This window comes from Henckelia pumila, chromosome 2, assembly GCF_033568475.1.
Source record: "Henckelia pumila isolate YLH828 chromosome 2, ASM3356847v2, whole genome shotgun sequence".
NCBI lineage: Eukaryota > Viridiplantae > Streptophyta > Magnoliopsida > Lamiales > Gesneriaceae > Henckelia > Henckelia pumila.
Window position 1 is genome coordinate 158,260,240 of NC_133121.1, and position 14,245 is coordinate 158,274,484.

The 14,245-nt window shown below is 34.7% G+C and overlaps 1 protein-coding gene across 1 annotated transcript; it reads right to left on the reverse strand.

Moving 5' to 3' along the window:
- Window positions 1-8,717: 8,717 nt before the first annotated feature.
- Window positions 8,718-9,301, reverse strand: LOC140878775 (uncharacterized). The gene is made up of 2 exons (XM_073282394.1): window positions 9,217-9,301; window positions 8,718-9,124 (listed from the first exon to the last, which is right to left on the reverse strand). Exons 1-2 carry the CDS (start codon window positions 9,299-9,301, stop codon window positions 8,718-8,720), a joined length of 492 nt encoding a protein of 163 aa, XP_073138495.1.
- Between the last annotated feature and the right edge of the window lie 4,944 nt (window positions 9,302-14,245).

The window sequence follows — 14,245 nt, forward strand, 5'->3', positions numbered from 1 at the left end:
GTTATTTCTAAGATCGAGACTGAGAATAAGCAACTTAAGATGGATTTCATGTATCTTACAATGGAAAATAAAACACTAAATGATTAGATAAGTTCATGGAATAAGTCTTCAAGTATTTTGGCAGAGATGCAAAGTTTACAAAAACCCAAAAATGACAAAATCAGTCTAAGGTTTGGTAAAATTGACAGCATCGGTGAATCGAGTACTCTACCCAAACTAAACATGCGCAAAGGCAAGTTTATACACTTTGTACGAGCATGTATGGGAAATGAACATGGAGAAATTCATGATAAACCTGTCCTAAAAAGTTGGAAGTCAGTTTAGCAAATGAACAGGAATAGGTTTGTATCGGTTTCACTCCTGAGGAATTCAAGGTTGAAATTGCTAAAAGTCCTGATAAGACTAATAAGGTGCAACCAATTCCTATGAGAGGAAATCGAAACCAGTATCACAATCAAAGTCCAGTTCAGAAGCGATACCGACAACTCAAAAATTTGTGAAAGGGAAAACAACATTTTGTGTCACAAGCACATCATTCTTCACGACCTAGGGCACAAAATTTAGCACGAACCTATAGGAACACTGAAACTGGTAAACTGATGAAAGTAATACAGATTTGGGTTCCTAAAGGATTAATCCTTCGTGGATCCAAATAGATATGGGTACCAAAATATTTCAAATCTGTTACTACAAGTAACAGGTGTTGAAAAAAATATGGATGAATCATGATATCTAGACAGTGGATGTTCAAGACATATGACGGGAAATGCCTAACTGCTGTCTGAACTTACTAAATGCAATGGACCTACAATTACTTTTGGTGATAGCTCACAGGGTAGGACCATGGGTAAGGGTAATATTATACATGATAACATCATTATTAATGATGTTTTACTAGTTAAAAACTTGAAATATAATTTGATAAGTATCAGACAATTGTGTGATAATAAGCATTTTGTTGAATTCCAAAAACACTCATGCCTTGTCAAGGATGTTTTTGGTGATGTTATCTTAACAGGAACACATGTGTGGAAACACATATAAACTATGTTGGAATGATCAGTCTAGCAAACCAGTCTGCCTCGTAGCTTCCAACTCTAAGCGCAATTGGTTATGGCACAAGAGATTGAATCGTCTTAACTTCAAGACTATTTCCAGTCTGAGTAAGCTAGAGATAGTAGCAGGACTACCTAAAGTCAATTTTTCAAAAGACAAAGTTTGCTCAGCTTTTCAGTTTGGGAAACAAGTTAGGTCATCTTTTTAAAAAGCAAGGGTTATAACTCTTCCACCCAATGCTTAGAACTGTTACATATGGACATGTTTGGTCCTATACCAATAACAAATTTAGGAGGAATAAAGTATACTCTTGTTATTGTTGATGACTAATCATGTTTCACCTGGGTCATTTTCTTAAAATCTAAAGACCGAACTGCTCCCCAACTGATCAATATTTTCAAAAGACTTTTTAATGAAAAATCAAACAAGATTGACAGAATCAGGAGTGACAGAGGAACTGAATTTGTCAATCAAACTTTGTCTTCTTTTTTATAGAATCATGGAATCAAACATGAATTCTCAGCAGCTAAAACAACACAAAAAAATGGTGTTGCAGAAAGGATAAATCAAACTTTAAAAAAAGCTGCGAGAACAATGTTTGTTGATTTTAGGGTGTCTCGAAGATTTTGGACAGAAGCTGCGAACACTGCTTGCTATACTCAGAAAAAATCGATGATATGTAAGTAATTTTTGAAAACTCCATAGGGATATCTTCATCTCGTACTCTCAGCTGATGATATCCGGATCGCAAATCAATCTTAGAATAGATATCTGAACCCTGTAGCTGATCAAACAAATCATTTATTCTAGGCAGTGGATATTTATTCTTTATCGTTACCTTGTTCAGTTGACGATAATCGATGCATAACCGCATTGAACCATCTTTCTTTCGTACAAAAAGTACCGGAGCGCCCCAAGGTGAAAAGTTCGGCCTAATGTACCCTTTAGCCAATAAATCTTCCAACTGATCCTTCAACTCCTTCAATTCAATAGGTGTCATTCTGTAAGGAGCTTTAGATATTGGTTGCGTACCTGGCATTAACTCAATACTTAAATCTATTTCTCGAACTGGAGGTAAACCAGGAATTTCATCAGGAAATACATCAGCAAATTCATGCACAACTGGAATATCTGTTACTGCTGGACTGGATTTCAATACATCAACTGCATAAATTAGAAATCCTTCTGCCCCTTTCTGAATAAACGGTTCATAGATAACACAGATATCAAAGGGATCTTGGCTCGAGAACCCTTACCATAGAATTTCCATTCAGCTACCATTTCTAGTTTAAATTTGACCACTTTCTAAAAACAATCTACAGTCGCTCTGTACTTGGTTAACATGTCTATACCAATAATACAATCGAAATCTAATAATACAAGTACTATACAATCTATATCAATCACATTCCCGTCATATTGCAAAGCACAATTTCGAATCATTCGAATAGATATAATACCTTCACCCAAAGGTGAAGAAATAGAAACAACAGTAGGCAATGGCTCAGACGATAAAGAATGCATCATAACAAATTTTTCAGATATGAATGTATGTGATGCACCTGTATTTATAAAAACGTAAGCAAGATAACCAAAGATAAAGCAGTTACCTGCTATAACATCATCAGGTGCTGCCTGAGCCTGTTCCTCCGTCAATGAAAACACTCGTTCCTGTTATCTAGGAGGTTGAGTCACAGTCTGGCTTCCTCCTGATCTGGTTTGTTTTTGAGGCTGAAATGAATGCACTGATTGCCTTTCTGTCTGAGGTGCTGGTCGAGAAAAACTTGCACCAGTTGTTCTTTGAGGACACACCTTGGCATAATGACCTCGTTGGCAACAGATATTGCAATTCCCTGACACACCTCTACACTGATCAATAGCATGTCGTCCACCACACTTACCACAAAAAACTCCTGACTCACCAGTTCTCTGTCCTGTACCAAACTGTCTCTGTCCACTAGAACTGGAAGAACTACTGCCTCTCTTCTTAAACTGTTTACCTTTAGGCCTGAATCTAGAATCCTTTCTGCCACTGCTTCCTCCCTCAAATCTGGGAGATGGTTGCTGAAACTGTGGCGGATTCTGTGGCACTGGTGCTGATACAGGATGTGGCAATGGCTGTGGAAGAAATGGTGCTCCTCTTTGTCGCAATAAGCCTGCTTTTGCTCCCTTAGCTTTATTCAAGGCGTCAGCAAAAGTATTGGGTCGTCCAATGTTCACCAAAGTAAACACATCTAGATTGAGGCCATTGATAAACTGATCTGTCATGGCTTCATCAGTCGCTGTTATATGTGGAGCAAACTTCAAAAGACTTGAAAATTTGGCCACATATTCTTCAATATTCAAATTGCCTTGCCTCAGATTGGCAAATTCAGCACCCTTATCTTTCCAGTAGGAGAATGGAAAGAAACGTTGATAGAATTCAGTTTTAAAGACATTCCAAGTGATAGTCATACCTCATTGTTCCAACGCCCGTTTTGTACTAATCCACCAACTCTTGGCAACTTCATGAAGTTGATGTATTACCAGTCTGATATGACGATCATCGGTATAATCAAGTGACTCAAACAACTGTTCAATGTCTTCTAACCAATTCTCACAGTCTACTGAATTTTCTGTTCCTTTCAGTTTTGGCGGTTTGAACGAATGAAATCGCTTCAACAGTGTCTCCATCGGAGTAGCAGTAGCATCCATAGAATCAGCAGATGTACTACCCTGTGCATTCTGAGGTTCAGCACCTGGCGGTGGTACTAATGCTGGTTCGGCCTGGGGAACCACTAATGGATGTCTAATGGCCGGTGCTTTACGGGGAGGCATATCTGATTGTCAAACATATTAGTGCATAAACAATATCATATGCAGCAATTTATTCCATCCTTCTCTGATAAGAATTCTCATGCATTCTCATGAGAATTCAGGTTCTGACTGAAGATATTCTGGAATACAATTGCATATATAGTATGCAGTAGCAATGAAAGCACATAATCATGCAATCACATAATTATTGCAATATAAAGCATGCTAGCATATAGTGAACATAATCAGATACATGTAATCTCATGCAATATCAAACAATCAGACAGACTCAATCTACCTCGCTCATCAACTTCTATCTAAGTCCAGAAAGTTACGCTCTGATACCACCTATTGTGGGGACCTCGGGTGCTAATCACATCTTATAGAGCGATTAATAACAAAAAAATAGTTAACCTGCAATACCGGAAAATTGTCGACGCAAAACCTTACATTTAGCGACGTCAAAACACGTCGCAAAAAGATCAATAATTTTTTTTTTTTTAAAACCTGACGCGCGGGCGCGCCTCCTTGGGCACGGGCGTGCCTAAGGCTCGGGCCAAGGCACTCAAAGTACCTTGGTTAGGCGCGGTCGCGCCTCCTGACTGAGCGGGCGTGCCTAGGCCTCGGATACCACTCCTAAACAGCTGAAAAATAAAGGTTTTGCCCCTGTTTTGAATCTCAAACACCATCTAACATTTCAAACAAGATTAATGCTTCAAAATCTAAACAAAATCATGCATAACCATGAGCTAATCAAACAACAAAACATGGAACTTGATATACAACCCACAAGATCTTACATCCTCTTGTTCTTGATCAACATACATATCTATATGTTCAAAAGTTCCAAGTACTAGACAAACTCAAGTTCAAGATACAAAGGTTGACATCAACTCTACTTCTTATACCCGAAATCACCACATGCTAATCTCTCTCTTGAGCTATTTTTGTCGCTTCTGACCAGCTCGTGCCCCACCTATTGCCATGCACACATACATACAAAGCAATAGTCGGATACCTCCGGTGAGAATAAAATCCCAGTATAAACAACATCAAGCGTGAGATAATAAACGTGAATGCAATGTATATGTCAAAAGAGGTTATCAATCTGATATCAATAAGATATTGGTTCTTGGGATCCCGAGAAAATAAAATATTCAACGAACACCAACTCACCCAATCGAAGTGAAGTCAAATACTTTATTTCCTCTGACTTTGGTGCAACTATAGTGAGTCTTCTGGATCTGAAAGTAAGTCTACATTCCATGCCACTCAACTACAGCCCTCCAAACATCATATGCACTCTAGGCTTTTCAACCCTCTGTGTTTTTCAGGCTAGAGTTCAAGATGAATGCAACATGTTCTGTATGCATTAAATGCTATAAAACACCTTGAAAACTTACTCAATTAAGCAAGCAAAGAAATAAAATCATCTAATCACATAAAGCACATAATTAAACAAGTATGTGATTAACAAGGGAATACTCGAGAATCATAGCTGTCTCGAGTGTTCTATCCCATCTGGATTAGATGTCATTTATACCTTTCGATGTCGAGTCTGACAATGCTTCAAATCTGAAAACATAACATGATGAACATATATTAAAATCTGCTCAAGTCGTGGCTACTTGCTCAATGCAACAACTTCAAACCTTCTTCAAATCCTTCTCGGTTCGAATCGGAGATCTCGAGTTCGGCAAATTCGATATAAAGCTGAGAAATGACATGTAGAGTGACTAACAAGATCAGATGCAACTCAAACCATGCTTCTTTCAATCAACAATATCAAAATCTTGACATTTTTCGAATCGACGGCATAACGGCTAAAAACCGGCAACCGAATCAATATCACAATCAATCCAACAATCAATATAACTCATAATCTTCAGCATATCAGATCACATAACTCGAAAATCAGCATAGGCAAAAATGATAGGGTTCGAATTTTGCTTCCTAAAATCATAATAATCCAATCGACAGTCTTTTTCCGAACTGTCTGTGAATACATAATCGGTACAGCTCATATATGCATATATCTAAAAATCATGAATTTCCATATTCAACATAAAAATAAAATCTGAGAAAAGTGAATGAAACTTGTACCAAAACGTAGCTCTCGGAGCGGTGATCGCTGATATATATTTATCTCAAATTTCTGACGACCGGATCACAAATTATCGGAGTTTGAAAGGGCTGAAAAATCTGAAAATGGCGTGAGGACTTGTTTCTGGTTTCTTCTCCTTCTATTCTGAACATACACGTGAGAATGATAGCAATTAGGTGGACATTTAGATAAATATTGCATATTTGCACTTTAGTCACTGCACTTTTGGATATTTGCAATTCAGTCCCCGGAAAAGAGATTTTATTCAATTTCAATCATTATTCATTTAAGAATATTAGAATTTAATTCTAAACTCTAAATATTCCCAAATTAAATATTCTTGGATTAAAATTAAATAATCCCGGGCCTTACAGAAAGAATCAAGGAAGCTCTTTGGTTGAAGGAACTGATATCTGAACTTGGGATGAAGCAAGAAATGATTGAAATTCATTTTGATAATCAGAGTGCAATAAACTTATCTAAACATCAAGTGTTTCATGAAATGTCGAAACACATTGATGTTAAGCTTCACTTTGTGAGAGACATCATTGAAAAAAGGGAAGTGAAGGTGGTTAAAATCAGGACCGAAGAGAATCCAGCTGATGCATTTACTAAGTCATTACCTCAGTCTAAGTTCAAATTATGTCTAGAATTGATTGGGGTGATTGACAAAGACTTATTCTGATCAGGAGGAGAAGGAGGAGGCTGCCCAACATGACAGACAAGGTGGAGATTTGTAAGAAAGTGTCTGCCATATTGAATTGGCCTAAACTTGGTTGATGGGCTTGGACATGATCTCACTCACATGTTGCATGCTGGACTTGGGCCGAGATTAATTTTTTGGCCAAATAATTAATGAGGCCCTAATAAAATATGGAAGTTAGATGGATCCTGGAAGCAGCTAGAAGTTGGGAAAGTTCAACTAACTAACAAACTCAAGGAGTTTTCTTCAGAGGCTGCTACAATACAGTTGAGAAGGTGAATTGAGTTTCACACTTAAGCATTCACTTGGTACATTTTTTCATCAGTGAGATCGCCATTCTAGACAGAGAGAATAGAGGAGCAGCTGATCATAAAGAAAAAGGAAGAACAAGGCAAAGGAGGATATTCAAAGCTCTGTAACTTGTTCACATTTTTTACGTTTGTATTGGAAATCTTTCTTACTAGTACTCTAGTATATTGTGTTGCATTCTGTATTTGGATTGTTGGGTGAAATAGTAAAGAAAAAGCCTCCCGTGGATATAGGCATATTCATTGCCAAACCACGTAAATCTTGGTGTCGTTTACTTTCTTGCATTTGATTTGATTGTTGCTGTGTTGCTTATCAATCTTCAAGTTATTTGTTCTGTTTTGAATCATCTTTGGGAATCTTGTTGCTGCTCGTGGTGTTTCTTTTTGTTAAACCGGTGAAAGATCAATAGTGATTGTGCTGGAAATTTCATTGAATCCCAACAAATATCACATTAATAGTATTCTTTAATTATGTATTACTTACAAACAATAATATTGTAAAAATTTATCATATTTTTTTATAGACGTGAAGATATTTATTTATTTATTAATTATTATTATTATTATTATTATTATTATAAATAGAGTTTTTGTCATATTTGAAAATTTTACTATAAAAGAAAAAATATATCAATATGAAAATACTTCAATTTTCAATTCAAATTTTAAAATTTGATAAATATTATCGTTATTTTTTAGTTTCAGTAATTTTTTTTGTATATATATGTGAAAGTTTTCATGATAAATGTTATATATGATAACGTAACAATTTTGGGTTCAAAATTTGAAATTTGATCAGATGTTATCATTAATTTTTAATTTCAGTTAATTTTTTGTATTTATATATATATATATATATATATATATATATATATATATTTGATCAATTACATAAATACTATATATGAAAATGTATCAATTTTTGGTTTAAAACATGAAATTTGATCAGATATTTCCCTTTTTTAATCTAATTTTTTATACATATATGTGTGAAAAGTTTCATAGATAATATATATGATAATGCCAATTTTCAGCTCAAATTTTTAATTTATTTTAATTTTATCACTAATTTTTAAATCTTATTAATTTTTTTTATCCATATATGTGTTAAAAATACCATGGATCCTAAATATGATAATGCGTTATTTTTCGGCTGAAAGTATGAAATTTGATCAAATGTTATCACTAATTTTTAATTTCAGTTAATTTTTGTATTAATATATATGTGAAATTTTTTTATAAATTCTATATATGATAATGTAACAATTTTTATTTTAGAATTTGAAATTTGATCGTATTTTATCAATATATTAAAATTTCAATTAAATTTTTGTATCCATATATATATATGCAAAAATATAATAAATGTTATATATATATATATATAATAATAATAATAATAATAATAATATTAATAATAATGCTCTAATTTTCGGTTCAAAATCTTATATTTGATATCACTACTTTTAATTTGAGTTAAACATATATATGTGAAAATTTTCGTAAATTTTATATGTTATAATTTGCTAATTTACACATTGGTCCCCAACATGCACTGGCCGGAGTGAGCTCTCCCACGCTTCTGACAGACTGCTATGTTTACTGCTTTTGGAGCATTATTCACCGTTGGTCGCGGCCCTTGAGGTCTTGGCTGCAACTGTTGTTGTGGTCTACCTTGAGGTGGATCCAGGTACGGTATCTTCCATCTAGGCCAGTGCTGATCACGATCTTGGTAGCTCATCCTCTTGGCCTACGATTCTTTAATTATATCGTTCCTATCTTTTTCTGACAGCGTAGACAGGTCCACCACCTCCCTATAAGTGGTCGCCCCATTCAACCTGACATCTCGATGGATGGAGGCATTCAGTCCCTCCATGAAGTGTTTTAGTTCCTCAGCGGGGTTCCCGAAAATCATAGGCACAAAATATCGTCCCCTCTCGAATTTCTTAACATAATCAGCAATGCTTGTGCTTCCCTGACGAAGCTCCAAAAACTCCCTTTCAAGTCTAGTCCTTGTGCTCACAATGAAATACTTCCCAGAGAACACCTCATTGAACCAATTCCAAGTCAGCGTGGTTAGGTTCACTCCAGATCGAGCTCCTTGCCACCAGACATTGGCATCGTCCCGAAACATGAAAATGGCACACCTCATGCGGTCTACATCAGTAAGATACATGAACTCAAATATGGTGTCTAGGGACTGAATCCATTCCTCATTCACAATGGATCGGCTGACCCCTTGAACTCACTCTGCCCCAAGTCTTTGAACTGCTTGAAGATGGGGTTTGTGACCACTGCAGTGCGGTTATTTCCTGCATTGGCTGTATGAGCCATAACAACTGCTGAATCTTCTCCCCTTGAGCACGACTCTACTCATGTAATAATGTGGCTAGTCCCGCAAAAAATTGATTGTTCTGGTTGTTCTGATTATTCGGATCATTGGCCTCATTGGTGTTCTGTGCCCTACGCGTAGCCATATTCCTGATGTCCAATATTGTCCACAAAACTATTCACGACTTTTACATAATCAAACATAACATTTATCATACATAATTCAAAAATCTATCATGCTACCTAGCAACATAATCATTTAAAACCTTAAAACTTACAGACATGAAGACGAAGCATCCGAGTCGTGGCGAGAATGCATGCACGCGCTGTCTTCCAAAGCTAACCGCTCTGATACTAGGTTGTAACGTCCCAAAATTCTAAGACGTTACTGAATATACAATCTTTAAAATTTCGGGATAAATTTGCGGAAATGAATAAAAACTTTCATTTAAAGAAACTGTGCATCAACAACAAATAGGAAAATCAAACCGTTCACATGAGTTTGCCAACACACAAAAACAATTTTAAAATAAACATTTGTTTTCTCCTCAAATAACGTAAACGATGCACAACATAAAAATAATTATTCTGACAACGCCCATGCATCAAATTCTCGTCGGACCGTATACTCCGCTCCATGTCCCTCTACGAACTCATCGATGACAACATTAACATCTTCATCACCAGCACCATTCAAGTATAGTGAGTCTAAAAACTCAACAAGTAGAATATTCATAAACACACTTAGTAAAAATTAATGCATTGGCGTGACTGACTCTTAAAACACATCGGGCATATAAATAATGGGCATAAAAATACTTCATTTCGTGTGATGAAAAATACATGAAATTGTGGTAAACATATCATATGAGCACATGGAGTTTTCGTGATCACGATCGTTGTACAACAAACATATAGATGTACCATCCACACCAGCCTAGGCTAATGTGTGCACCATCTCTTTGTCATCCATACTAGTCTTGGCTAATATGCGCACCAAATACCGTCCATAGTGGTCTTGACCAATATGCGCACCTTCATTATTTGGAAAGGCTCCTCCGGAGTACCAGTCCCATACTTCTACCACAAAAACACATACAAAATCAAAATATTTTATCATGCATCATAAAACATCACATTCATCATACTTCTCATAAATTCATCATTTCATGCTCTTTAAAACTTTCGTACTAAAATTTAAGCATGCTAAAACTGATGTAAACTCATTCTCGCATATAATACTTCAAAAAATTTCATAGCTTTCATGGTAAACATAGCTTAATCGATCCACGTGAGTCGTTCCGTCCGTCCCGGACATCAAAACTTGAAAATGTTTGCATAGGAACTCTTAAAAATACTTAAAACACCTTAAAAGATCAAAAACATGAATTTAGAACATCAAAACGCGACATCAAATCTTTTGGGAAGAAAGTTTCCCATTGGGGCACACATTTCTATGCGCCACTGTGCTCCAGTGGGAAAAAATGTACGTTGGAGCACGCAGGACGCTTCCTGGGTGACCGGGCAGCCCCGCGCGTGGTTTGCATTGCGATTTTTCTGATCATTTTTGCTTCTTTTTTATCCTTTAACACTCCTACACACTCACATCTTGAAAGGAATGATAACATCCAATAAGTATCTTTAAAACTCGCAAAATATCCATGCAAAAACGATCCAACCTTCAAAAGTTTGATTCAAAACTTCACATCCAACACACTCGCACCAAAAGTTATGATTTTTTTTTTTACACATCTAAATCTCTAAATCTCGGCAAAATTTTCACCAAAAATATTAGGAACAAATCACACTTCAAGAATCTATTCATGCTCTTAAAAATTCTCATAAATCATCCATAATACAATACATACACATCAATCCACATGAGTTTTCATAATAAAATACCTATATTCTTGAATGACGGTTTCAAAACATTAAAAACTTACCTGGTTAACCTGCACCTTGGGAACGATATAGCCTCGAACGGTGAACAATCTTTCCCTAGCTTTCGAACTCATCTTTTGAACGTGAGGGGGGAAATAGGAGAAGGTGGTGTCCAGGATAGAAAAAAAAATGAAAAACTTTTGACGCATAATCAGTTTGTTACTAATGGGATTAGAAGTCGGCCCGTTAGTCTCAAACACTAACTTTTAAAGTTTTCCTCCTCTCAAATTTTAAATTGCATTAAAACATTAAACTTACATATCATGATATATTTTCTCTTAACATTGTTAGACAGCTAGTGTCGTTCCTTCAGTTCAGTATTAATTCCAAACCTAAAAACATTAAACTAACTCGTAAAACATTAAATATCAGGCATATCCTTGGATCACATAAATTAAGAAAAACATTTAAATTTCATAAATAAAATTCATAAAATCATATAAATTATTTAAAAATTTCGTGATCGAGCTAGTGGACTTTTGGACCTTGAACATGGTAAAACCTAGGCTAGTCTTATCACCAACTTGCTTTTGCATTTCATTCAATTTATCCAATGAACAGAAGACTTATTCCAAGTGTTGACTAATTTTATCAACCTCTGTGTATCTGAAAATATGACTTGAATTTCATTTATCATATTAGTGTTCTCACTCATCAACAAAATTACTTGAGCTTCCAGACTATCTGACCTTTTGGACTCTGTACAGTCCATCTGGTCTGACTTATATGGTATGCCTTTTTTGTCTGTGTTGACTTCCTCGAACTGATGAGATAGTCTCTTATACTCAATTATCATCTCATTAAGTGCAGAGATGAGATCTTCTCTGGTAAATTCATCATAAATCAAGTCGAGTACCTCTCCATCATCTAGAGTTTCTAAGTCATCATCATCCATCAAGCACTTGACAGCTTCCTCATCACTTTCACTTGAAGATGTTTCTGAACTGGATGATTATGTATCTGATTTAACCCATTGCTATTGTTCCCTTCCGCATCAAGGCCTTTTGCTCTTTTTCTCTCCGAAAGTTCTTTCTTTCTTTTCTTCCCTTCTTGTTAGATGAGATCTTCTTATCCTTCTTTGGTCTGGTACAATCTGCTATGAAGTATCTCTTTATTCCAAATTTGTAGCATGTTTTATCATCATTCACTGGTTTTTTTTTTTTTTGAAAGCTGGACTTGTTTGATCTTGGAAAGTTCTTGTGGTTCTTTCTCATATATTTGTCAAATTTATTCACAAACAATGACATAGAATCACTGCTAAGTTGTTCTACAAATCTCGTTTATCGTTTATTTAATTCTGAATTTGGTGTGGTTGTTTCATCTGTTGTTGTTAAAGCTTTGGTGGTTTGAGGAGCACTTGGTTCTTCTTCAATTCTAGTACCCAGCTCAAACTCATATGCTTTGAGGTATGAAAACAGATCATGCAGTTCAATCTTGTTGAGATCTTTTTATATCTCATGGCAATGGTTTTAACATCTCATTCTCTTGGAAATGTCATCATAACTTTCAGAGCAACCTCTATCTTGTTGTAACTCTTTTCCAATGCATTTAACTCAATAATAATGCTGCTGAATCTTTCATCAAACTCGTTCATGGTTTCTCCAGGCGTCATTTTAATTCTATCAAACTTTTGAATAGGCACAGTGAGTTTGTTCTCTTTGCTCTGATCATTTCTTTCACAAAGTTGATTGAGTTTTTTCCAAATCTCCTTGGCAGTAATACATGTGTTGATCTTGCTGAATATGTTTTTGTCCAGTATTCTGTAAGTTAATGATTTCCTAATCTCATTACATAGTTCATTAAAAATTTAAAATACATCTAAATTCTTACAAAGTTTTTAAAGCGAGTAGTCATATTTAATTGATGTTCTAATGTGAGACCAGAAAGTATTAATATAATATCCGTGTTTACCAAGTTCTTCGATGACACATCAACCATCAACGACCCAACCCAAATAGTGAAATATTAAAATGTCATTACAACAAAATCAATGTTTAAAATTCTTAATGAAATGAAGCATCAAATAGGACAAGTCAATGAATGAAAAAATTGAGCCCAAAATGTTATTCACAAGCTAAGTAATCACCGGGGGAGTATTTTAATAAACCATTGCATTTATTTATAATAATAGTTCTGTTCATATATATGAATCATGACGTCTTGACCATTAAAACAATCTTGCATTCTCCGTACGTTTATGAATCTGTCACATATTTTCGTAATTTCATTTTTCAAAAGGGATATCTTTTTTTTTTTTGAAGCACAAAAGGGATATCTTTAATATAGTAATCCTTGTCCAATTTTATAAGAAATATTATAATAATATTATATCCATGTACACACTTCGAAATAGCTAGAAATGCTTGGATGATAAGAATTGACTTTATAGTCCAGTGGGAGCGAATTTTCCTCTGTATAAAGAAGACGGTGCAATTATATGGGTACTCAATTATTTGATCATAATAAGAACAACAACAAAAAAATTAATTAGATCCAAATTTATTTTTTCCTTTTGTTTTGAACCACATATATTTTTATATATCTTACTATAATAACATAATAGACTAACTAATTTTCAATTAACTTATAAAAATTGAGATAAAATTAGGATTATATACTAAATTAATTCACAATAAAACTATGTATATTATTCCTGTTTAATTAAAAAAAACTATTATCTTTCCTTTTTAAAAAAAAAAAACTTTTCTCTTGACTTCCAATCAATTTGATGAAGCTTTGACAAATTTTACATAAATACTCCTCAAATCATCCTTTTCTTTAAACGTTATCTAAAAATTATCTCCAATTCTATCTCACACTAGTTCATTAATATTGTTTGTCACATTATCTGTATTTTTTTAAAATTTTAAATTACTAAATACTTTTTAAATTTTTTAATTTATACGTATACGCACTCACGGGGAATACAAATATATGTTAAAATTGAATTAAAATCAAATAAAATAAGAGAGACATTATGAACTCCAAATTAACAAATCTTATTGT

Coding starts and splice junctions, on each gene's coding strand:
- LOC140878775 (XM_073282394.1), bottom strand. CDS start 9,301: ATGGCTCATACAGCCAATGCAGGAAATAACCGCACTGCAGTGGTCACA. Junction 9,125..9,216: donor GTTCAAAGACTTGGGGCAGA/GTGAGTTCAAGG, acceptor TTACTGATGTAG/ACCGCATGAGGTGTGCCATT.